Genomic DNA, 27,782 nt, shown 5'->3' with positions numbered 1-27,782 from the left:
AATCGCTTCTAAAGGATGATTATTTCGGTTCAAATGAGAAATGGCCGCACTTCTCGCTTATCTGTCGTCTTCAGCATTGCGAGGCTGTCAGCGTTATCTCTCCATCATCGACACGAGGCATAACAACCGCCATGACAATAGCGGCCACTTAATGGGAAATGCATAATGGCGCTCAAATGAAAAAACAAAGGAGGTGCATTTCCGTTGCGTCCGCCTCCTCGCCCGACGTTTTATCTCTTTTCTATCCTTCGGCTTTCACCTCCTTATCCTCCTTCCTCCCGCTCTTGGCAGCCTCAAGTAGGGCCCGTTTGCTAACTTGCCATTAAGAAATTTAAATGCAAAATCCACAGCCTAATAAACGCGCATGTTTGTGTGCGTGTGTTTTTGATGCATATCAGAGGACAAAACAATGGGTAACATTTATCGTGGAAGCTTGCGCAAGCATTGCTCATTACGTCAATAATTATGATGGAAAAAAAGGTAAACAAAGCACTCTGACCTTGTGTGGGGAGCAGAAAAGCTATTTGATTTAAAAAAAACCCAATCATAATAAGGATGTTACATCTATAATAACAATAATAATCATAAAGCCCTTATATCCTTCAGCGATACGGTTTAATTCCGCTCATTTTCACTTTTAAGTATTTCCTTCGAGTTTATGGCCTCGTTTTCTGCTGTGTGACCTTGAAGCTAGCTGGAGTTTGCGCTAAAGTTGTTAGCCACTACACCGGAGCAAGCTAACAAGAGTGGCGTACAGAAATTCTGCCTTGACAAAAGCGGTCATTCCCATGGGAATAGAAAAGCTATTTCATTAAAAAAAAAATCATAATAAGGCCGTTAAATCTCTAATAATAATAATCATAAAGCCCTTATATCCTTCACAGATGCGGTCTCATTCCGTTCATTTTCACTTGTAGGTATGTCCTTCGCATTTATGGCCTTGTTTTCTGCTGTGTGACCTTGAAGATAGCTGGAATTTGCGTTAAATGTGTTAGCCGCTACAGCTAGCTGGAGTTTCCGCTAAAGTTGTTAGCCACTACACCTGCGCAAGCTAACGAGAGCGGCGTACAGAAATTCTGCCTTGACAAAAAAACGGTCATTCTCCATGGAAACAGAAAAGCTATTTGTTTAAAAAAAACAACAATAATAATAAGGACGTTACATCTATAATAACAATAATAATCATAAAGCCCTTATATCCTTCAGCGATACGGTTTAATTCCGCTCATTTTCACTTTTAAGTATTTCCTTCGGGTTTATGGCCTCATTTTCTGCTGTTGTGACCTTGAAGCTAGCTGGAGTTTGCGCTAAAGTTGTTAGCCACTACATCGGAGCAAGCTAACAAGAGTGGCGCACAGAAATTCTGCCTTGACAAAAGCGGTCATTCCCATGGAAATAGAAAAGCTATTTCATTAAAAAAAAAATCATAATAAGGCCGTTAAATCTCTAATAATAATAATCATAAAGCCCTTATATCCTTCACAGATGCGGTCTCATTCCGTTCATTTTCACTTGTCCTTCGTGTTTATGGCCTTGTTTTCTGCTGTGTGACCTTGAAGCTAGCTGGAATTTGCGTTAAATGTGTTAGCCGCTACAGCTAGCTGGAGTTTCCGCTAAAGTTGTTAGCCACTACACCTGCGCAAGCTAATGAGAGCGGCGTACAGAAATTCTTCCTTGACAAAAAAAACGGTCATTCTCCATGGGAACAGAAAAGCTCTTTGTTTAAAAAAACAACAACAATAATAATGAGGACGTTACATCTATAATAATAATAATAATAATAATTATTATTATTATTATCATAAAGCCCTTATATCCTTCAGAGATGCGGTCTCATTCCGCTCATTTTCACTTTTAAGTATTTCCTTCGAGTTTATGGCTTCATTTTCTGCTATTGTGACCTTGAAGCTAGCTGTAGTTTGCGCTAAAGTTGGTAGCCGCTACATGAGCTACACGTGCGCAAGCTAACGAGAGCGGCGTACAGAAATTCTGCCTTGACAAAAGCGGTCATTCTCCATGGGAGCAGAAAAACTATTTGATTAAAAAAATCACAATACGTCATTAGCCGCTACATGAGCTACACGTGCGCAAGATAACGACAGCGGCGTACAGAAATTCTGCTTTAATAAAAGCAGTCATTTTTTCATGTTGTCTAGTCTTATTATTTTGAGGTTCCGGGTTCAAATCTTAGCTCCTGTTCTTTGAACCGAAACGTTTTACTCATTTGCTGCCATTCCCGAATTTATTCAGGAAATGAAAAGTCTTACGTGGAGTGCCATTCCCGAATTTGTTTGAGTTTTTGTTTTTCTTGTGAGGGAGGTGCAGATAAAGCGCTGGTCAGACTTCTGGTATTTTTTTCCCCTTTCCATTTTAGAGCTTTATTCCAGCTTCAGTTGTTCTTAAAGCGCTATATAAACCACTTTGTATTGCAGTGTATTTTGTATAGCCGCCCTCATTTCATGCTCAGATAACTCCAGAACGATATAACTTAGGAATCAACTATTTCTGATGAAAGAAGTCCTAGATAGCTGTGGATATTGAGCAGATTGAGTCACATTTACCTAAAGATGGGATACTTAACTAATTTACTGTCATGCCCAAATTTTTTTTCCGGAATTGGAAATATGTCGTAGAGCGCCATTCCCGAATTTGTTCGGGTTTTGGTTTTTCTTGCTGAGGGAGGCTGTCGATAAAGTGCTGATCAGACCTCTGGCAATGTTTTTCCATTTCACCAGGAGGCGGCATGCGCCTTTTGTACAGCCACCCCATTTCAAGCTCAAATAACTCCAGACCTATATAACTTAGGAATTAACTATTTTTTTCTGATAAAAGAAATGTGTCTAAGTTTTCTTACGCTGCATTGAATGTTTATGTCGTCCTAAACTTCAATATTTTGCGGGTCCTGCAATTTGACTAAAAATGACAAAAACCCTGGCACTGGACTGGACACATTTTTGTACATCGTCTGGCAGTGAATGAGTTAAGGAAAGCCCAAAATTGTCCGTGGATGTCCCTACCAACGACACATGAGCCGTGACCCAAATGACGCCGCGCTCCAGGAAAACGCACGGACAGATTGTTGTGAAGTGATTACTGCAAACAACCATAATCATACACAGCGAGTCATGTTTTTACCTCTTTTAAAGACGTATTTTCCCATTCCTGTTGTATCTAATTACTGTCTCCAGGAAAGTTCCTCATGTTGTGGCTTGTACATTTATCTTCCATTGGCCGTGCTAGCACCTGCTATTTTTGGCACCGACGCACTCGTCGGGATTCCCAGTCGATCCGAAAAAGCGCCATGTGGACAGATGGTACTCAGTGAAAACTCGAGGAAGCATTTTTCTTGCCTGTTTTGTTTTTTTGTTATTTTTTGGAATATTTTGAGAACGTAGACCGTAATTCACCTTACATGGTAGACATGTTGACTTGCTACTCCTTCGATACTAGCAGCTGCAAATTGACTTCGAGCCCCTTACTGCGCCATTTAAATGAATGCTAAATCAAGCGTCAACACACACAAACACACACAGAGTAGTTAAGAGCTGAATGGATTATTCAAGGTTATCTTAAGTCACTAAATATTGTGCAAACATTGCAAACAAACCTTCACCGGGGAAACAAATGTGTTGGGAAACATGAGCGCGGGTTAATAGTGCGCTACCGACCTCTTATCAGCGATAATTAAATCGCCATTAGTTGCACATGAAAGTTAGCTTTTTTTTAAATGCAGTCTCAGCCCAACTTGTGTTTCACGTCAAATTAAGAACTGAAGTAATAAACTCGAGTTGAGTATGCAGCTGCACAGGTGTGGGTCGTTTTAATCAGTGGCAGTTAAAAGGACTCCCGGCACGACCATTCAGTATCGGGTCATTGTTTGTTTCACCCTGTCAGGTTTGTTTCAGCTTGTCATGTTTCACGGTTTTGTTTGTTACTTTGGACCTTTCTGTTCCGATGATTGATACAGTAAAGTCTCGTTATATCGGATATATCTATAGTCCCGGTTATATCGATACTATTTTTATGCACGCACGGAGAAAATTACATGGAAGCAGGGTCGGATATATCGATAGTCCCGGTTATATCGATATTTTTTCGGACTCCCTTGAATATCGATATAACGAGACTTTACTGTATATTATTCCTGCTGATTTTCTTTAATACAATTTGTCAAATACACCCTGCTCCTCCCTACTGCTTGCTTTTTTTGGGGTCCACCACCACCATCTTGCAAATCAAACAGCTGGTCGACCACCATTTTGCTTGAGTTTGAAAGAATTTTGAAAGATCTGAAAATCTACTCATACGCCCAACCATATTATATGCCTAATGCAAAATGTCATTTTGGTTTTCTTGCAAAAGGACGCATGACTGTAAAGTGTCCTTGAGAGATTTGAAAGGCGCTTAAAATGTAATGTATTATTATTATTACTATTATTATGAAAAATAGTTCGTTTAATCACATGACTCGATTAGATATCACAACATGTGATCTTCAATGAAATGTTCACATTGTGAGTAGCAAAGAAAAAAAAATGCAAGCGGTGTCCAGTGTCGCGACCGACAAACAACTTTGACCCCAACTCTGCACTTTGCATGTGTCATGTTTTATTCCTGGTTTTGTTTGCTACTTTGGACCTTTCTGTTCTGATAACTTTGTTGTTTGAGATTTTGTACCTGCTGACACTAATCCTACACTTCCATTTATTTCATATTATTCACTCGTCGCTTTGCAGTGATTAAAAAAAAATATTTACCAAAACTGAAGAATAAAATGAGATGGTAAAGCAAGCGCGGAATATGCAGCGTGTGCTGTTCAAAAAGTTTACTTTTCATATTTTCTAAGGAGTCTGCAAACAAATAGCTGTGAAAAAAAACTGTTCGCACAGTTCTGAAATGCAAATCAAGGATAAGAAGAATGCGTCAGGTTTGCTCTAAACTCCATACACACACACACACACACACACACACACACACACACACACACACACACACACACACACACACACACACACACACACACACACACACACACACACCACGCTGTACATAAAGATAAGTCCCATTTGCATCAATAATAGATGTGATACCACCAGAGGAAGTGAAGGTGAAGGAAAAATAGAAATGCCTCGTCAATGATGCCTCCAGTTTACATCGATACATATTTCCTTTGATAGCGCGGTTAAGACGGTCAGTGAACATACGCACATAGATACACACACTACGTATCGGAATTAAAATCACTTTCTTTAGCAGAGACCTCCCTCTGTGTTTTTTCCCTCTCTCGTTTGCCTCTCATCTTGTTTACAACTCTCATGTGCAGCCAGCATGTCTCACACCGCCAAAAGCAAAGGCCCGATCACTGCACAACGCAGAAGAAGAAAAAAAACCAACTCCACACACGAGGCAAAGGTCACCAGTTGCCCCATGATTCATTTTCAAAATCGCAGCGTTCTACTTTGAGGAGACACACTTCACTTGCGGTAGTCAAAGCACAGAGAAATACGTTAGTGTCTTTGAAAAGTATTCCATTTAACACGGAACCACACGTAGCATACGATACATTTCAAACATTGTATTTAGCTTTGAAATGTTTATTTATTTGGTGTTCTATAAACACGATGCACCAATCTGCCGTGATGGAGGAGCAAACTGCCCATTGTGAACTAAATTTTTGGATTTTAATGGGATCATCGTGCGTATTTGGAACGCTCGGGTTGCAATTATCTCGACTCGGAATGTGTGACATATTGTAGCGTGGTAGAACGACCCATCTTTAATTAAAACAAAAAGGATTACAGTCAGCTATAAAAATGTCAAAACAACAACGCAGCCCGTTGTGTATTTTAGTGTCATTTCTCGCCTCCATCTGGCCCGGCCTCAGACGTCCTCTTCCATGCTAACTTCAAAGCACTCCCAGACCACATAAAATCCCACAACTAGCATAAAAGTCAACTGATAAGCAGTTAGTCAATAACAACTAGTTCACACCTTTTGGTTACAAGCCCTCACATTGTCCGAGCGAGGCAGACAAAACATGAAAATTCCCACGCTAGCTTAATGCTAGCTTAGTGCTAGTTTAGCACTAGCTTAGTGCTATTTTACAGCTAGTTTAGTGCTATCTTAGTGCTAGCTTGGCGCTAGTTTAGTGCTATCTTAGCACTAGTTTAGCGCTAGCTTAGTGCTAGTTTCGCACTACTTTAACGCTGTTTTAGCGCTATTTTAGCACTAGCTAGCAGCTGCTACGGCTCATGTTGGTGTACAAAGTGAATATGAGGCTTGTCAAAGTGCAATAATAATAATTTCATTTATAGTCCCCTTTCCCAAAGCTGGCCTACCACATCATTTCTTTCGGACCGCAAATCAAACTTGTGAAATTCCATGATGCTTGGTAAAATCCTAACCAAAATTTCATATTTTTGGATCTAAACCACGATAGCAGTCATTATTCTTGACTTCAGATTTGAAAACTAGTTGTTCATTAATTTGTTGTGCGCTCTATATGTAATATGTGGAGGGGATTAAACATTCTAATGGCTTCCCCAAATTCATAACGGCCCTCGTGACGAAACCGTAACGACAATGTGGCCCGCGGCAAACAATGACTTTGACACACCTGGCTAATAGCTAGCTAAATAACTATATAGCTAATAGATAGATAGATAGATAGATAGATAGATAGATAGATAGATAGATAGATAGATAGATAGATAGATAGATAGATAGATAGATAGATAGATAGATAGATAGATAGATAGATAGATAGATAGATAGATAGATAGATAGCTATTAGTCTCACAGTGGAGAAATTCACACTTTACAACAGCCAAGTTATGAAAAGAAGAGTAAAGGAAAAATAAGAAGTAGAAGAACAAAATATAGGAGTCGCTGTAAATGCAGCCACTTTCGCGTTGGAGTTGGTTCCAGATTTTAGACTGTAAATTAATAGTAGCCAACATATTGCTTGGGTGCGAGTGCGATATCTAAATAGGATTTTGCTTGAAAAGAGCAACCAAGAAATAAAGTCGTGAATTTCTCCACTGCGAGACTAATAAAGGCAAATCCAATCCAATTCAACTCTGTCATGATCTGGTTGGCGACCAACGGGGGGCGCTGTCGCCCCCGCCTACACCTCACAGATGCTGGTCGTCCCGATCAGATTGGCGACCAGCGGGTAGCGACGTCAGCCCTGCCTGCAGCCTCGCAGGTGTTGGTCGTTTAATCATTGACATTTAAAAGAACACCCGGCACGACCATCCGGTGCCGGTTCATTGTTTGTTTGCTGCTTGTTTGCTGCATGCATCGTGTACGTGTTTGTTTAACCTTGGCGGACTTTTACTTTTGGTCTTCTTTTGCTACTTTGTATTTTTTCCATTCAGATCATTTTGATGTTTTTCATTTTGTTCCTGCTGACCTTTATTTTAATACAATTTGTCAAACAACCTCCTGCTCCCTCCTGCCTGCTTTTTGGGATCCGCACCCGCCATCACCACCTCGCAAAATCGTGACAAACTCATTTCCATTCATGCCTTTTGACAACTGAGTCTTCATTTACATTTTTGGAGTGTAGGTGGTTCTCACGCCAACACAAAATGTAAATAGGGGCAAAAATCCTACAAGCCAAATATTATTGTACAAATAATACAGTGCCCAGGAAGAATTTAGTGAAAAGAATAGGTTGGTGGTGAGGTTCCTTTGAGGTTACAAGGAATTACAATTTGTGGCGCTCGCCGTGTTGGCTGCTGTTTCTCAGCAAAACTGTGTTGATGCCATTACGTCTACCTATTGGGTGATCGATTGTCACTCAAGCACTTCACCTTGTCAAGCAGGATGCAAAGCATTCAATGAACAAGTGCCCAACGATAAGCACTGTGATGGGGGTAAGGCGGTGCGATATCAATCAAAGATAGAAAAGTGTTGCATCGATCGTCCGGCCAATCGATAAACTTCACATTTAGCGTGCGGCTTAAATTCAAGGCGTCAATTGACATTCAAATGGATCACGGGCCTTCGTTGGTTTGATGATAGGACGTCCAAATCGAGCCCGCCGTCACGGTTTGGACTCTGCGGCTCATAACGGAGCGCATTCATTTGAAGGTTCGAAAAAGCAACAGGGGAAAGCCATGTTTGTTTTTCTTTGTTTGCGCTGGATTATGGAACAAAATAACATGGTGGCAAACTGCGGCAGAAGGACAACAGAGTGGAAGAAATGAGTGCTGCTCCATTTAACGCGCGCTCGTAGTCGACGTCCCCAGACCTCGATTGAATAGAAACAATTTATCCTCCGCGGATAGCAGGTAGCGAATGAAATCTCTGTGCACAATGCCGCCACAATCTCAGCCAATATTAGATGTTTGATGTCCACTCATATCATTTTTTTTGTTGTTTTATTTGCAGGGACTCTGGGCTCCAACCTAGAAAAATTATGATGATAAAAATGGCAAACAAAAAGTATAGTTATATTGCAAGTTGGAGCTGCTGATGCGAATGAACGTCTCGATATGACTTTTTTGACCCGCGCAAGTTGAAGTCGTGCTGTTTTTTTTTTTTTTTTTCGGCCTTTCACTTCTTTTGGACGCTTACCAAAAAATATAAAAATAGGCCTCGGATAGTGCACCAAAAAAAAAAATATAAAGGTCACCATGCCTGGCAATGTAATACACTTCAACAAAACATCCTGAGCATCAAAAAGATAAACTGAAAGTGTTATTTTGTTGTTTTTTTTTCCAGTGCGAATGGTTGTTTGACTCGATGTACCCTGCGACTGACTGGCAACCAACTGACTTATCAATCGTCGTCGCCCGTCTTTAACCCCACACATCACTGCTATCCTTGTTTATAGTCTTGTCACCACCCGAATTGACTATTGCAATTCACTTCTCCTTGGTGTCCCTCAGAAACTTCTCCACAAACTACATCTAGTCCAGAACCTCATCACATTCACCACATCGCCACTGTCCTCCAAGAGCTCCACTGGGTCCTGGTCAAATATAGAATCAACCTTAAAATTCTTCTTTACGCATTTTAAGCTATACATAACCTTGCCGCACCATACCTATCTGACCTTCTTCAAATTTCTATTCCCTCTCGTTCCCTCAGATCCTCTTACTCCCTCCACCTCTGTATGCCCACCCTTCCCGTCTCAGTACGATGGGAGACAGAGATTTCAGCTGCTCTGCCCCCAAACTCTGGAACTCACTTCCTCCCAACATTCGTAACATTGATTCTCTTCCCACTTTCAAATCCCATCTCAAAACCCACCTATTTAAAATTGTATTTTCTGTGTAGCTCTGTCTCTCTTGTTTCTATTTATAACTCTATTTTATTTATTGTATTCTATTTGTGATTATATTTTATTTATTATTGTATCTATGCTCGTCTGTGGCTGTAAAGTGTCCTTGAGAGGTTTGAAAGGCGCTTTAATTTTTATTATTATTATTATTATTATTATTAATATTGTGATTATTATTATTATTATTATTATTATTATTATTATTATTATTGTCATTATTATCAGAATCAGAAAGCCTTTAATCGTCCCACAATGGGGAAATTTGCAATTATTGTTACTTTAATATACATTTTTTTGTGAGCTTTTGCTTTTTGGTGGTTTATTTGCTTAACTTTACCTTAACTCATTCACTGCCATTCCCGAATTTAATCAGAATCAGAATCAGAAAGCCTTTAATAGTCCCACAATGGGAAAATGAGCAATCTACAGCAGCAAAATTGAAATGGGTGGGGGAGGGGCTGAAAATATTAAAAAACAAAATATTCTATGCATAATATTCATTTATCATGCTAATGAAGACAGCGTCAAGGCATTAAGACTTTATAAAATGTATTCTGGAATTGAAAAGCATGCCGAATTTGTTCAGGTTTTGGTTTTTCTTGCGCGGGTGCCGATAAAGCCCTGGTAGGACCTCTGGAAATGTTTTCCCCGCTTCCACAAGGGGGCAGCATTTGCCTTTTTTCCATGTTAGCGCTTTGGTACAGCTTTAGCTTTGTTAAAGCACAATATAAATCGACAAGTGTGAATTGTATTTTGGACAGTGACCCCCTTTTCAATCTCAGATAACTCCAGACCCATATAACTTAGGAATTAACTCTTTTTTTAAGATGAAAGAACAGAGTCAAAGGGTTTTTTTTGAACGTTTATGTAGTCCTAAAACTCAGTATGCTATAGGTCGTGCAATTTGAGTGAAAATGACAAAAAACACTAAAGTGGACACCTTTTTGCACATTGTCTGGCATTGAATGAGTTAATATTTTTCATTTTTCATTCATTTGCAAGTAGAATGCATTAAAGATTTCTCCTTAGGTATCTGCCCCCTCAGTTTCACCCTCGGGATCCATGTAAGTTCACCTAGCGTGTCATAATCAAGAAAATTACATTTAATGGACACCCCCGAACCCCTCCTTCCCTCAATATGACAATTGTAGGTTGCATTTTTTCAATTCGTCCTCCTCTCGCTGCTTCGTTATCTCTGTTACTCGTCAAAAGGGTCGTGATTAATCTCACGAGACGCTCTGCATTCTTTTCCTTGTCACATGATCACATTTCCGTTCGTTTCTGAAAGCTAAACTAGCATTTGGAATGAAAGAGACTGAGGCAGGGCGAGCTGTGTATCCCCCGTTTGGAGGTGGATGTCCCCGGGGGGGGAGACAGGCCTGTCGTTGAATGATCATCCCTTGCTTTAATCAACACATCTCCTGGAGGGGAGAGCAAAAAAAAAAAGTTTTCCCCTGGCATTTTCCCGGTGTGTTTTTTTTTTTTAGAGTTAACTTTAAAAAAAAGTTTTAAAAGCATTGCCTCTAATTTTGAGAAGGTTTCTCTACAGGGTTTCTTCACACGGAGCCACAAAATAAAGTCCTAACGCCTTGACGCTGTCTTCATTAGCATGACAAATGAGTTGAAATTCGATTTTCTTGTAGAACATATTGAGGGCGTAGCACAGATTAGCCGACAATGCTGCAGCGTCAATAAATGATCCGATGAAATTAAATTGGTTCTTTGGATGTTTCCCGGGACAAATGAAGTAATTGGAGGACATTGTATTGTATCGGTGAGCACTTTTGGCTGCATGTGTGGACCAAAGTAAAGAATTATCAGTGTGCGTAGGTTACAATTATTTGCAGCGACGTGCTCATCGAGCTGTTGACCTTTAGTGGCCACTGATAATGAGCTTTTATGCTCTATTACGTATATCTCAAGACGCAGGTCAACCCCTGACACCTGAGTGCCAATGGGGTCGGAGAAATAATCTCAGCCTGAAAACAGGTGACACAATGTCCACATGCAAGTAATTGTAGGGGACAATCATAAATTGAAGGAGAAGATTTAGCTGCTTTGGATGGGCTTTTTATGGGAAGAAGTTCAAGATGGCGCCCGAGTAGGCAGCCGTTGGAAAGTGGTCTCACGAGTTTTGCATATTTTTTTTTTCATGCATCGTGCAGATTGTTTTTCAGAATTTTTTCCAATGACATTCAGCAAGGACGAGACTCTGCTGAGTCTGGGATGGATGGATGGATGGAAAGATGGATCTGGTTGATGGATGGATGGATGGATGGATGGATGGTTACATTGAATGATGGTCGAATGGATGGATGGAAAGACAGATCGGGTGGATGGATGGAAGAAAAGATGGATCGGATCGATGATGGATGGATGGATGGATGGATGGATGGATGGATGGATGGATGGATGGATGGATGGATGGATAGAAAGATGGATTGGGTGGATGGGTGGATGGATAGAAAGATGGATTGGGTGGATGGGTTGATGGAAAGATGGATCGGTGGATGGATGTATGGATGGATGGATGGATGGATGGAAAGATGGATTGGGTGGGATGAATGGATGGATGGACGGAAAGATGGATGGAAAAATGGATCGGTGAATGATGGATTGAAATATGGATCGGGTGGGATTGATGAATGGATGGATGATGGATGGATAAATGGAATGGTGGTCGGATGGATGGGTGGATGGAAAGATGGATTGGGTGGATGGATGGAAAGATGGTTTGGGTGGATGGACTTGGTGGATGGAAGGATAGAAAGATGGGTAGAGTGGTTTGATTGGGTGGATGTATGAATGGATGGAAAGATGGATCGGGTGGATGAATCAGGTGAATGGATGGATGGATGGGTAGGGTGGGATGTATGGATTGATGGATGGATGATCGGATAGATGGATGGAAAGATGGATCGGGTGGCTGAATCAGGTGAATGGATGGATGGATGGGTAGGGTGGGATGTATGGATTGATGGATGGATGGGTGAATGGGTGGATGGATGGATGAATGGATGGATGGAAGCTGCCAAGTGGTGCTCACATGTGTCCAGAGAGCCTCACGTCCTGTGTGGAAATTCAACAAAATTCCCCTCCATTGATTTCACTTCGATTGATTTCCCATTTTTCAGAAAATAAAATGCTGTCACTTGCTCCAACATGCTGTATTCAACATGTAAATGCCACCCAGACGTGGCACTAATGGTTGTATCAGCTGCCTAATCATCTGTCACAGTCTGAAAATGGAAAATTAGCCATTCATGTTTTTTTTACCCCCCCCCCCCCCCCCCCCCCGTCGGCGGATATTTCCCACACTGGCTTTTTATATTTAGCGTTGGGCATTCAGAGGTCTAGCGCTCCGTCGAACTTCATTAGGCTTTCAAATGAGCTTTTAAATACTTTGAATTATTGAAATGTCTCACAGTTTTCGAGCTATTAGACTAATGAACTGGCTGGACGCACACGCACGCACATGCACGGAGATTTGGAAAGTGTGAAGATTCTTTGACTTGATTGGGTGAACGGCACACACGGTTGGCGAGGTGTGAATTGAAGGAAGCTGCCTGGATCCTATTCGCTCGCTATTAAGTCAAAGTATGATACTAATACTAATGTAATACTAGTACTGATACTAATGTTCCCTCCGCCCTTTTTTTTCTGCTTAATTGGACATTGTCTCAAGAACTCGCCCATTCATGTTTATCCAGAACTAAAGAGCAACGGCATCCTTAAAAAAAGTGGAATGACTTTGCCACGGGAGGAACATCATTGCTGTTAAGTGACTCTCTGATAGTCCCTTTTAGCTCATTGTCATCAATGTAAAATTATAATGAAGAAGTCAGATGTGCCACGCCTCTTTCTATATGTAAAACCGATTTCAAAAAACACAGTTGTAAGTTTCCCATAAGGGAAACGCAGACGCACTTGCATCTAAATAAATTAGAAGAATTCAAAGACCGTGAAATGGATTTCAGTAGTTCTACTTGAAAAGTAGAAATCATATATTGGATTGATTCACTAGTCACAGTTTCAAGTTGATTAATATTTTCCCTCCATCTTAAGATATGACAAACTCTAATACCAAATCAAAATGAATTTAGAATGGGACGAGTACTCTTATAACACATTCCTATGTGATTAAATAGCTAGATAGATAGCTTGATAGATAGCTCGATAGATAGCTAGCTAAATAGGTAGGTAGACAGCTCGGTAGGTTGGTAGGTAGGTAGGTAGGTAGGTAGGTAGGTAGGTAGGTTGGTAGGTAGGTAGGTAGGTAGGTAGGTAGGTAGGTAGGTAGAAAGTAGGTAGGTAGGTAGGTAGGTAGGTAGGTAGGTAGGTAGGTAGGTAGGTAGGTAGGTAGGTCGACAGACAGACAGAGAAACGGACGGACGGATGGATGGATTGACAGATGGACGGATGGATAGATAGATAGATAGATAGATAGATAGATAGATAGATAGATAGATAGATAGATAGATAGATAGATAGATAGATAGATAGATAGATAGATAGATAGATAGATAGATAGATAGATAGATTTATTTTTATGATATTCTAAAACATAGGTGTTGTTAAACTCAAAGCCGGTGGGCCAGATCTAGCCCGCCACATACAGTAAAGTCTCGTTATATCGATAATCAAGGGAGTCCGAAAAAATATCGATATAACCGGGACTATCGATATATCCGACCCTGTTTGCATGTAATTTTCTCCGTGCGTGCATAGAAATAGTATCGATATAACCGGGACTATCGATATATCCGATATCGATATAACGAGACTTTACTGTAATTTTCTGTGGTCCGCAAAAGCCATTCGTGTTTCTTCCCAGAGTACCCAAATTGCAAATTGTCTTTATTTTTTAAAATGTTGAGCTACTGCAAGTATTTTTTTTATCCGACATACAAATTGTGAGATTTATTTTGATCTTGTCAAAAAAGGCAAAATTTAACTTTGAAGCATTGGGAGTAGATAAAAATGGTCACGCACCTCGCCCTGGACACTAAAGTTGGCCACCCTGATTGCCGTTCGGGCAAAGCTGAGGCAATTGTTATTCATGACTTTCAGTCGTGTATGGTTTGGAATGAGTTGAAAGCAACGACAGAGAGATTTGGTATCAGACAACCCTTCCGGATGGATGATACATGATTTTCTGCCGCCATGGGGGCTCTCGCCAGTGTCATTACTTTGGTGGGCTGACTTTGGAAAATGCTAACTGATCCAAAGAATCAGATTCATAATTGTTCAAAATCAGGGGAAAAAAATCTATTTGTAGTCGAAATACAGTGCGTCAGATTTTTTTGTTGCTATTTTGGTGATGTGTGGTCTCGACTTTACTACCAGAACTGCCCAGGGACTTGGCAAACACTACTATGCCACTGCTTCAGGCCCCCCTACCTTACAAGAGCTAATTTCCTGTTAGCTACTTAAATGATAACCGGACAAGTTGTGTCCATAATTTGTAAAATCACTTCAAATGATTTCTACTGAGCGTATTTTACAAAGATTCCACGGCATATAGCTATATTTTACTTTTTAAGACTCACGGTGAATATTCACGAAGTCTTGTTTTCGAGTCGATGACGATTCCTGACGTCACGTCACTGAAGGAACCCCCCTGACCGAGAATGCGACACAGAATGCATTTTGGGTACTTTGTTTGGTCTGAAAACTTCGTGTTGATCCGTGTTGATGGCGAAATTAGAAGGAAAACACATAAATAACGCAATGGGGAATGTGCTGCACCAAGACTACTATTTGATACTAGTTGACACAAATTACCAGCAGACAAATCAGCCCAATTCCAACGGAGCTTGGGCACCATCTTGTGCATTTTCTGGGACGCTATATTGGAGTCCTGATGGCAAGTATTTCTTCAATCGATTGCGAACATTTATGCTTTCCTTTTCAGAAGTATTTGAATCATATTCATAAACGGATGAGTAACAAGAAAGCATCTTCTCTGAATCTGAAGCCATTGTTTTGATAATAGAGCAAGGCAAAGACGTCCTGGCGTGACCCCACGAACAAGGGGGCAGGACCTTCTGAAACTCGCAATTTCCGGGGTCATTTTGAAGTAGTTTTGGGGCACTTTAACTCATTTTGATTGGTGTTTTGCATTTGACTAAAAATATCAGCCTGCGTGTTTTGGGTGCTTTGGATGCGATAAAACGGTTTTCGGATGTCAGTTAGGAAAAAAAAAAATGGTGTCGGTTGTCCTTTAAATCCTGGTGTGCCTTATATGTGAAGTTATATTGAGCCACAACAGATCTTGCAACTACTGTCAGCAGCCACCAACTCCATTTCAAACCCCTTATGATGTGGTGTGCCTTATACTTGGAAAAGTTTTATATATTAATTAATTATATTTGGAACACCTTTTTAATTCATTGAAGGTGCGCCTTATAGTGCGATGCGCCAACTTTCTGACGTCATTTTAAAATACAGTAAAGTCTCGTTATATCGATATCGGATATATCGATAGTCCCGGTTATATCGATACTATTTCTATGCACGCACGGAGAAAATTACATGCAAACAGGGTCGGATATATCGATAGTCCCGGTTATATCGATATTTTTTCGGACTCCCTTGAATATCGATATAACGAGACTTTACTGTAGTTTTGGGACACTTTAAGTCATTTTTATTGGTGTTTTTCATTTGACTAAAAATATCAGCCTGCGTGTTTTGGGTATTTTAGATGGTATAAAACGTTTTTCTGATGTCAGAGTTTCTGATGTCCAAAAAAAATGGTGTCGGTCGTCCTTTAAGGTGTGGTCATTTAGTTGAATGTGTGCCCCCAACCTCGTCCCCACATACCTGCATAGAGAGTCCTGGCGGCAGATCGTCCTCAGCTCCAGGCAGTTGGGTTTTTCTTTCTCTTTATAGGAGCAATCGGGCACGATGGTCTGACGGCGGCGCTCGGCGCAGCCCTCCGTCTGGCAGGGACAGAACAGCAGGCGGTGGCTGAACTCTGTGGGCACGCGATCCAGGAAGAGCCGTAGTGCTTTGTGGCAGCGCTTCTTGCTGCAGGTTTCGCCCTTGTTGGGGTCCTCCTTGCTGCAGGTGGCGATGTAGGCCGAGCGATGCCTTTTACAGGTGCCGTTGAGGTTGCAGGCTTTGGCCGCGTCCAGGCAAGGGTTGCAGGTTCGCTCGGCGTCGGCGCAGTGGAAACCCTTCGGGGCTACTGTGAGCATTCCTAATCGGAAAGGGAGGTGCAAAGCGAGTCAGAATTTTTGTGGTTTCAAGTTACTGTGATACCTTGGCTTATGAACTTAATTGGTTCCCAGACAGAGTGTGAAAGGTGAAAAGTGTGTGTCCCAAAACTTAATTTCCCATAGGAAACCATTAAAATGAGAATAATCCATTCGCAGGTCCCCCTAAAATGTAATTTTCTACTTTCTAATTTTCTAAGCCTTAAAACTACACATGATTTTACGTATAATAAATGTGCTATGGTATTATAACTAAAGAAATATACTGTATTGTATAATAAAGTCATTTTATTTACCTTTGTGATGGTCGTTGATGGCTTGATGAAATGGAGTGGCCGGTTTCATCAGCATTAAACACTTGATGAGGAACGTAGCCTTCTTCTTTCTTTCTAATTTTACCTTTTTCCTCATCAATTGTGTTCTGTTCATCTGGGTTGATAGCTTTTTGCATCAAGTGTACAGATGGCTTGTGTGGGTTATTTGTGGAGCCTGATTGATGGGAATTGTAACTTTGCAGTCTACACTCTGCCTTTGAACTATCAAAGTTGAAACAAGTCCAAACTTCACTCTCTCCCTGTCTGCAACCCCTACCCCCTGAGTGCTGCGTTCTTGACCAATACCGTGGCTTTAACTGCCGACTGGGGGCGGGGAATAGAGGACCAAAACAACCCGGCTGCCATTTTCTTGTTAGGAGAACGAGCTCAGTCGCGTACAAAACATCACTCATTGTGGCAGCTCCGTGTGTATCCCGAAAAATTATTTGTATGCCAAGGTAAATTTATCGTAAATTTGACGTTCGTAAACCGAAAAGTTCGTAAGTCAAGGGGTTCGTAAACCGAGGTATCACTGTACACTAATTTTCTCTCGTGTAATATGTCAGTCACTATATTACATGTGTCAAACTCAAGGCCCGGAGATCCAGCCATGCAGCTTGTGAACTTGCTAAAATCCGGTCCGAAATGTCAAATGGTCATGGAAAAAAAATAACGTTGAGACTTTGCAATCATTTTGTTACCCCTGTTTACATTCACTTGAACCTGCTTGCATAAAGGAACCGTTGCGGCTTGGAATTGAAGCAGATATACGTGGGACAGTCTCTTTTCGTCAATGGATGCTACAGCCTCGTGTTTGCTTTCAATATTTAGCTTGTAGCAGATGTGTACATTTCACAATGACGTCCCTGATCCACTGGTGAAAAGGACACTTTGACCCGCTGCGTCATATGACAGAGGGTGCAGAAAGTGCTTAAGATTGAATGACTGTCTGTCTTTTTTGTTGCGTCATATTTTTGGTTTTTTTTTTTTTTTTTTGTGGTTTTGACTTCAAGATGGCGCCTCGAGAGTGGCTGCCTTGACAGCAGCTCCTGTATTTTGTTTTTCTACTTCTTTCTTTCCTTTTCCTCTCATCACTTTGCTGCTGTGAAATGTAAATGTCTCCACTGTGAGACTAATCCAATCCAATCCAAGAGACTGACCACACGAAGCGGACATATTCATCTGGATTTATTCACTGCACTTGTTCATGGATCGATCCCGACGATGTTGCAAGAAACTCAATGATTTGAGCCACAAAATCAAATCGCTTATGCGCATACCTCCTCGGAGTCTCAGACAGCCAATCGAATTTACTTTGAAGGTCCTCAGTGAGCAGAACATATTGTAAATATTTGGAGATAACGGGAGGAAGCTCAAGTATCCTTCAACTCCGTAATGGCTGGCGGGAATTGATTCTAGCGGATTGTCAATGTCATCACGATCAAATCGTGGTGAGTTTTTCTGTCTCGTTCTTCTTCCTGTGTCGAGTTTGCATGTTCTCCTCGGGTCGTCTCCGTGCCCCCCCCCCCCCTGGCTTTCTTTCAAAAACAGAAATGCTACGTTCATTGAAGACCATAACTCACCCGTAGGCTGTCAATGTGAGAGGGAATGTTTATTTGTCTGTACGTGCCTTTTGAGTGGCAGTTTTTGTGGTATACCGGGACTATTGGCCGAATTCAGCTCACCTTTAACCCAAACGAGCGCAAGTAATATAGAAAATAAATAGATGGATGGATGGGATTTATTTTTTTTGCCAGTCCATAAAACATGGCCACACCAAATGCAATAATAACCAAGAGATACACATCGATATGCGGTCAACAGCAACAATCCACCATAGATCACACAGAGGCTTTGCAGTAAAGTACGGTCAAGAAACAAAGCACGCATCCTTGCGGCTGTGGTCAACAGTAAATTCATTCCGCAAAAAAAAAAATCCCAGATTGTCTTTGAGAAAGAGAATAGTTGAACATCTGCTACGAGTGAAATATCGATTTAATGCCCAAGAAATCTGTCATGTTTTAAATGAGACGTTCTGAGAATACGGTGGAAAAAAACCGGCATCGTGATATCGTGAAGCAAACCAAGAAATGTTAAATATTTTTCACTCCAGAACATGAAAATTGAACACCCTAAATCACAGGTGTCAAAGTCAAGGCCCGCGGGCCAAATCCGGCCCGCCACATCATTTTTTTTCGGCCCGCGAAAGCAAATCAAACTTGTTAAATTCCATGATGATTGCTAAAATCTGAGCCAAAATTTCATATTTTTGGATGTCAACCACAATAAAAGTCATTCTTCATGACTTCAGATTTGAAAATGAGTTATTCATTAATTTGCTGTGTGCTCTATATGTAATATTTGAAGGGATTTAAACATTCTAATGGGTTCCCCAAATTCATAACGGCCCTCGAGAGGAAACCATAACTACAATGTGGCCCGCGGCAAAAAAATGACTTTGACACCCCTGCCCTAAATCGTTCCTGAGTGTGAGTGCGTCACATTTTAATCATCATTTGAGAGAATAACTACGATAAGGAACTTTTTTGAGTCCATTCATCACAATTTGGAAGGCCCTGTTATTTGATTCCAAGTCGTTTATTTAGTCTCAACACTAAAGTGCCAACAAAATAAAATATTCCAGTTTCCAAAATCCAAGCCTGACATCAAATCAAAAACAGTGCTGGCATATTCACGCGGCCGAAAAGGTGCAACCGCTAACTCTGATATTTGTGGATTAACGATGATGCCAGTAGGTGTTCCGCTTCCTACCACGGGACGTAAAATAATACACTTTGTGTACCCCGTTCGCTTGTATACAAATCATATTCGAGGATTTAACCTTCCTCCCCCGTGTTGATAATGATATTTCAGAGGTCAGGACGCCACGTTGACACCCAGAGATCCATCTCTTATTCAACACAACCAATCTCACACTGTCAAATGACCTGCGGCAGGAAAAAGACCATTTGTTTTTTGGAAGGGGGCGGTGGGACGGGGGGCGCCCATGGCCGCCACGTTGTTTTCAAGCGTCGATATCAATCCTGCAAACGGACTTGCGGAGGACACCGAGTACTGCAAGTGAGAGAGGAAATAAGAAGTCTCTCTGAATTCATTATTTTGTGCTTTTAGATCCTTCTTTAGGAAAAAAGTAACCCCCCCTGCACACCCTCTGTGGTATTGAGAAACTGCTCAAGGGGGTTTCATCGCCGACAGAAGAACGTAGAAGAACGTAGAGTGAATCTTTCTTTCCATTAACTAACTTTCATTTCGATGTATCAAGGTTAAATGGAGAAGGTTGTCTGGAGAACATGGGGGGGGGGGGAGAACTGGCATGTTACTTACTCGATGTGCTTTCTTGTGAGTCATTAGACAGTAGGTGAAAAGAACCACTTTTCTACCTGAAAAATCGACTTTATTTGTTTGCCTGCATAAATATTTGTCGGACTATACGTATTTGTCTCAGGATTTTGGAAAATCCTGATTTGTAATCACCACTTCCCTATTTTTTATTATTTTTTGCACTTCCACATTGGACCAAACTGTTTTTTTAACTGTTCTTTGCAGCATAGTGACAATTACAAATATCAGGGATCCTCCTGTGAGCAATTGTAAAGCCTCCATATCGGTGCACGCCCTTGGGGGCGAAAAGCAAAAATCCTTCATTCTCAAGGAGGTCATGTTTGCACTCGCTTATTTTATTTCTTATCTACTGTGTTTAGAGGTTTTTTGGATTAGGGAAAAGAAAAACAAAAAAAAAGGATTTCCTCCCTGATATGATGATAACCCGTTGTGCAGTGTTAGCCAGGAATGTAAGTATTAAATATTACAATACAATACAATACCTATTGATTTTGATAGCGCTTTAAAGGACAACCCACACCTCCGGAAAAGTTGTGTCCATAATTTGTAAAATCACTTAAAATGACTTCTACTGAGCACATTTTACAAATGCTATATTTTACATTTTAAGACTTGCGCTGAATATTCAGGAAGTCTTGTTTTCGAGTTGATGACGATGCCTTACGTGACGTCACTAAAGGAACGCCCCTGACCAAAAAAGCGATACACAATGCATTTTGGACACTTTTTTTCATCTGAAAACACCGTGTTGATCGTGAAGTTAGATGGAAAACTACATAAATAACGCGATGGTGAATCGTTGTGTGTCGCACCAAGACTACCAATTGCGGTAAAACGCATAAAGAAGGTGTTAAGTTGACACAAATTCCCAGCAGACAAATCAGCCCATTTCCAACAGAGCTTGGGCGCCATCTTGTGCATTTTCTGGGACGCTACATGGGAGTCCAGGCGGCTCGAATTGATGCGGAAGGACTTCTTTAATCGATTGCAAACATTTATGCTTTGGTAACAAATGATGGCTGAAATGTGATTAGTCAAGGGCTTAAATACGAAAACATACATGTGGAAGCAGCGCAACCGGGGACAAGTAAGAGAAGCAGAGAAGGCTTTGCAGGCCTCGACGGTCTGCTGCCACTGCCAAAAAGTGTCTCAGGAAGTTTTGCAGTCGCCGAGGGAGGGAAGCCGTCTAACTGAGGCCTTCCCAAAGGGGACGGTGGTCCAGCTGGATGAGAGCTTTCCGTGGCCCTTGTCCAGTTACATTGATGAATCGCAGACCCCCTTTAAATCTCCCCTGACCATCTGCAAGCTCTAATATTGGCTACCGAGGGTGGGGGGTGTTACAGGAGGAGACGGATGAACTACAAAGATAGATGCGAGGGTTGTACCCGCCTAAACGTGTTTTTCTTTCGGGACGACCACTGACTGTGGAGTTGAGATTGAATTTGGTATTCAAAAAAAAATTGTCCTGGGGTGAATCTAAGACACTTCCTGGCACTGCGGCATTTCGGCGCACTGGCAAAAACACAAACTCAGGAGGCACTCGGAACGGCGGGATGAAAAAAAAATGGAAGGAAGAAAAATATTGCATATGGGAGGGGAAAAGTGCAGCATTGTGTTACTAATTGATTTTCCGAGTGCACCTCTAAGAAGGTTTGTTTTGATACAACGCAAGAGGGAGGCGGTTGATAAGCTAATGATAAAAGACATATAAAATGGAAAAAGCTTTCAGCAGGCAGATGGCTGTTGGTCATGACAGATAGAGAGGATGTGATGAGAGGATTGCCACTTAGGCAGACTCGCATGCACACACACACACACACACACACACACACACACACACACACACACACACACACACACACACGTTCAATTAATCCCGACTAATTCAGGAAAGATGTGCGACTCCTGCTCCTAATAATTAACCCAGCCCATCAGCGATGCAATCAACAGCTCTCATCGCTACATTCGGCACATACCTATTAGCTTAGCTTTGCTGGCGGCTGAACCAAACATTACCGGGGAAAGTGTATGAAGCTGGCGGAATAAATGAACAGCAGCTTGACACGCTGAATGGTTAATGGATGCTCTCATTAGCTTCGCATTAAAAAAAAAAAAGAGAGAAAGAAAATATTCACAGGGAAATATTTGTCACATAGCAAATAAACAGTAATATCGCTAAAATGAACTGTATAATTTGACTGCCTTATATTTAATGTTGTGCATTTATGTTTGTGTATATAATGTGTGATTGTTGAAGGTTCTCTTAAGAATATATTATCAATCCATGATGGCGATCATGTTTTAGTTTATTGTTGGGATTCTCATCGCTAATGTGATCATTAAAGAAGCCATATGCTAAACAATGCATTAAGGATATACAGTATAAAATTTTCCATGGTGTGTTAGTCTTGCAAGTTCCGCTGCTGATCTGAATAACTGACCAGACATAAACTGCTCCTGAAAAGGACATCTTCACAATCATTGTGATCGTCATAATAAAAAGGGCAACTTAGTCATTGGCAAGGCAACTCTGCTTCATTGATTTTTTTTTAAACCCATCGGGCACAGAGCCAAGCAACCCTAATGGACTGAATTGTCATGCAGTTACAGATATCTGCCAGTTACTTTTCATGAATAATCCACAATTTGGCTGCATATATTAAAATTATATTTCTGGTTAAACGTGTCAATGAAAGCCAGCAGTCTGGGAGCAACGGGCGGTCTCGTTCTTGTGCCTGAACTTTCTACTTTTTGACCAGATTGCATTTAAGATTATTTATTTATGTATTTTTTTATTTATTGAAATGGTAATTTTAATGTTAATTTTTATTGTTCTTTGTATTTTTAATTTTGTTTCTAATTTAATTGAATGCTTAATGCTTCATCTTTAATGTTTAATGTTTATTTTTGAATTTTGAATTTTGAATTTTGAATTTATTTTAATTTTAGTTTTTGTTTTTGTTTTGCAGTTTTTGTTTATTAGTTTTTGTTTTGTTGTATTTTTTTTTTTTTTTTTTGTATTGTTACTTTTATTTGTAGTTTTATTTAGTTGTATTTTTAGTTGTTTTTTTAGTTTAATTTTTATTTTTTCTATTTTGTTTTAGTTTTATTTTCATGTTTTTATATATTTATTTTTCTTTTTATATTTTGAATTTTAATTTATTTTTGTTTTTTAGTTTTAGTTTTTTAGTTTTATTTTGTTTTTTTTTTATTTAATTTTGTTTTTGTTTTATTTTGTTTTTGTTTTATTTTGTTTTTGTTTTATTTTTTTGTATTCTTGTTTTTAGTTTTATTTTTAGTTTTATTTATTTGTTATTTTTAGTTGTTTTCTTAGTTTTATTTTTATTTTTTTTCATTTTGTTTTAGTTGTATTTTCAGTTTTTTGTATATTTATTTTTCTTTTTATATGTATTATTTATTTATTTATTTATTTATTTATTTATTTATTTATTTATTCATGAGGGATAGATGGAGGACATTGATTCGCAGTGGCGACCCCTGAAGAGAAAAGCCGAAAGGCAAATTTATTCATGAGGGGATTATTCTTAAAAAAAATGCATATTCCATGACAACAGAGACAGTGTGATTGCCGATGTTTGTTAAGTGTTGGCATCTCAGTGGCGAGGACATAAACTACACTTGACTGACTGTTCGGACACTTCGCCGTTCTTTGGGGAATTCCGGCCATTTGACTCGAAGTCGACTTTTCATGGGCATCATTTAAGCGCAATGAAAATCACCATCATTTGCCTTTTAGTACACATGCGGCACACATGGGAGTAAAAGGGAGACCGGCAATGATGCCCCGAGGCGCGTATAACGGTTAAAATGTGACTCTGACCTCTGATGGCACAGAGAAGGCTGAAAAAAAAAAACAGGTAACAGTGAACTGTCCTCAAGAGGAGGAGGAGAAAATGTATATTGTATTTGACGTGACATGTTTTGCCTTCCTGACTCTTTTTCCCCCCAAAGAGAAGCAACTGCATTCCGTCAGGGTAATTTGAATATATCATCGCTTACTCAAAGTTGTAGATCGGTAGGTTGGTTTGGGCCGTGGGGGTCATCCCAGGTTAGAAAAGAGACTACTGACTATGCATATGTTCTCAGTCATTTGGAAAGGCGCCAAAATTTGGATGTTATATAACCCTGGGTGAGTGTGCAAGAGCTTGTTAGGAAGTTCTTTAGTCCGGACCCTGAGGAACATGTCAAGTGTTTCTGTGTCAAAGGGCTCATCAGTCATTAGCGCCGCGCTTGCCGCCGCAGCGGGGTCTGCATTAGGCACAAAGAAGGTCCGCAATGTTATCTGGTGTCAGTTTCAGATGGCAAATCATTCTAACACATCTCCTCGGAGGAAGAGTTGAAGAGCGTCAACCAGTTAAAGTGGAGGTCAGAGATGATTGCAATGGAGCCAAACCATCTTTCAACGACACTATTTTTGAAATTTGGGTGCATTGGGGTGCACAGGGTGAGATTAGGTGGGGAGTCAGTCAGAATTTAAATTCCTTGCAAGGCCTCTTGAAAATCATCCAGCAAAAAATTAGCATCTGCACTTTGCAAACCTTTGTGATTCTATGACTTTTTGCGCCTTTTTAAAAGCTGTTAAATTACGTTAAATTATTTTGTATTGGCATTGGAACCTGTCAATCGTATTTTTTTTTTTCATTGAAACAAAGGGAATTTGTGGGGTGGGGATATAGAGACCTTCGAGCCTTGAACTTATTCACTGCCAGACGTGCAAAAAAATGTGTCCACTCCAGTGCCAGGGTTTTTGTCATTGTCACTTGACAGATGCAGATACAAAAAGGAAAGGAGTAGCAGTACCTTACATTGCAGGAGTTTCTGAAAAACTACAGAGTCCTTTGGCAACACAAAATTCCTACTTATTTCAAACCGACCAACAGTTTAAGGCAAAAATTAGTGCATCCAAAAGATATGCTGCCAAATGAAAAACAAAGTAATATAGTTTATTCAATACATTATTAGAATGAAAATTGTCAAGAGCAATACATTGGGGAGACTAAAAAAATTCTCAAAAAAAGACTTTAACAACATCGCAGGGATAATACTAGTGGGCCTCAATCGGCAGTACATATGCACCTAAAAGCTAGCAACCAGTCATTTGACGACAATGAGGTTAAAATCTTAGCGAAAGAAAATAGATGGTTTGAAAGGGGAGTAAAAGAAGCGATTTTCATAAAACAGCTAAATCCTTCACTAAAGCGATATGGTGGTGGTATGTTTAATTTGGATCGTTGGTACAACAGCCTGCTTAGGCAAAATAGGATTAGGAATACTGATGAGGTGATACCAGAGCAAATAGGGCAATCAGGCCAGTCGTTAGTCAGGACAATAGGAACAATCAGTGGAGCCGCAGGGAGCCCCCGACCTGAGAGCAGGGACCTCTCATAGCAGAGTCCGGCACCGCCATGTCTGGACAGTAGGGATATATATATATATATATATATATATATATATATATATATATATATATATAGGGCCAAAACTACCAGTAAGACTTTAGTTCGCTGAAGAAGCATCTTGGATAAGAAGCGAAACGTCCCACACCTTAAAAAAGTACAGATGACGACTGAAGAAACCTTTTCATCGAATTATGTGAAAAACAAATTAGTCATGTAAAAAATACACTATATCAAATATTTTTTATTTACATGGCCAAATTTATATGTGAACAGTTAGTGGATGCTAACTTTAGCTTTCCCTGTGGTTACTCTGGTCTGAAGATCAACTGTCACTAATTTGCTTTTCATATTAATAATGCCATCATACCAACTGGTAAAAATATAATAATTGAATAATAATAAGTGCATAATGTGATAACATTTGTCCACCTGTCTATCCGCCCCTTCCTTGTCACTGCTGTTTGTGTCTGTAATTCTCCCCTCCCTCCTCTACCACGGATATCAACCAATCACGTGCGGCTTTAACCAAAGACTAGGGGTGGGGAATAGAGGACAAAAAAAATCGGCTCCCATTTCCGGCTCCATGTTACGAACCGGCTCTCTTCGTTCACTTCAGAGATCCGGTTCTGAGAACCGGCTCGTTCGCGAACGACACATCATTACCCCATAGCTGAGAAGAAATCCACGTAAGCCGCCCGTCTAAACGGACTATGTGCTTGCCTAAGTAATGCTAATTGTAAGACGGACAATGTGAAAATGTCAAACATTTCAACAGCGCGGGCGCGCGCGGCTGTTACGCCTCTTCGTTTTTTTATCTCCCGACAGCCGCGGCTAGCTGTGGGTATTTAATTGGATAGGAGACACGCTGAGATGTGAAGCTTAGTGGCGAGGGTTAGAAACTTGTACTTAAAAGATGTTTCGTCTTAATTCCCGGAGCGCCCCCGCTAGTCATCATTCTCAGCTAGCCTCTGCTCCTAATAAGTTCATTAGCTCAGCGTTGGGTCAGGAGAACACAATATATTTCTTGTGGAGCGCATTAGCAATTGTACATAATGATCAGTGAATGACTTTATTTGCCTGCTGCGTGGAACTGGCCATTCGCATACCTGTCAACCTGTGAGACACTGTGACCTTACTCACGGCTCAATTTTTCATTACTTACAGAGAGAAACCCACACGCGTGTGTAATATTTCATTGCGGAATTTTATGAACAACATTTCACATGTAAACATGAATACTTTTATTAAGTTACAACATATTTAGCAATAATCAAGTACAGTGATACCTTGGCTTACAAACTTAATTTGTTCCCAGAACGAGTGTGTGAGGCAAAAAGTGTGTATCCCAAAAAATAATTTCCCATAGGAAACCATTAAAATGACAATAATCTGTTCCTAGGTCCTCATAAAACATAATTTTCTACTTTCTAATTTTCTAAGCCTTAAAACTACACAAAATATACCTTATTTTATGTATAATGTGCTATGGTAATCTAATTATATATATATATATATATATATATATATATATATATATACATTATTTATTTGTTTATTTATTTACATTTATATATTTTTTCGTATTTATGCATTTATATTTATTTCTATTTCTATTTGTTTATTGATATTTATTTGTACATCTTTATATTTATTTTTCTTTATTGATATGTTTATTTATATTTTCATATTTACTTGTATTTATTTATTTAGATTTATTTATTTAGATTTATTTGTATTTCTATGTATTTTTTATTTATTTTTTTTTACTTTATGTTACTTCCGGGTTGAGTAAATGCTGTTGCGTGTGGCTGCCGCTGCTCACCTGCAGAAAAAAATATCCTGTGACTGTAAAGTGTCCTTGAGAGTTTTGAAAGGCGTTTATAAGTGAAATTTATTATTATTATTATTATTATTATTATTATTAAGCTAGTTGTGGGTGAGAATAGCAGTTAACCTCGCTAGCGTGGGCTATTTCGAGGCTTTGCTAGTCACTTTACGACACTGAAAGCGACGCATGGCCTTGCTTCTTGTATTACTTGTTGTGCCATACAAAAGACAAGCAGTTACCACACCTGCATAGCGTCTTTCACATTGATTATCTTATGTGTGACAGTCTACAGGTACCTCACTTTAAAGGAGCCAAGAGGGTCAATAAGATTTTTTTAAATGGAAG

At 40.0% G+C, this 27,782-nt stretch overlaps 1 protein-coding gene across 1 annotated transcript in view; it reads right to left on the bottom strand.

Annotated features, from left to right (window-relative positions):
- Positions 1-27,782, bottom strand: part of LOC148898784 (GDNF family receptor alpha-2-like) — an 87,984-nt gene that overhangs the window by 24,371 nt on the left and 35,831 nt on the right. Inside the window, exon 4 of the mRNA XM_088993690.1 lies at positions 16,118-16,496. Within this exon, the coding sequence (XP_088849816.1) occupies positions 16,118-16,496 (379 nt within the window). The remainder of the gene's footprint in view (positions 1-16,117; positions 16,497-27,782) is intronic.

Source organism: Hippocampus bargibanti, linkage group LG04 (assembly GCF_051943395.1).
Source record: "Hippocampus bargibanti isolate YZ-2025 linkage group LG04, ASM5194339v1, whole genome shotgun sequence".
In the NCBI taxonomy this organism is placed as follows: domain Eukaryota; kingdom Metazoa; phylum Chordata; class Actinopteri; order Syngnathiformes; family Syngnathidae; genus Hippocampus; species Hippocampus bargibanti.
Note: the sequence above shows the minus strand (reverse complement) of the source record. Positions and strands in the feature narration are given on the sequence as shown.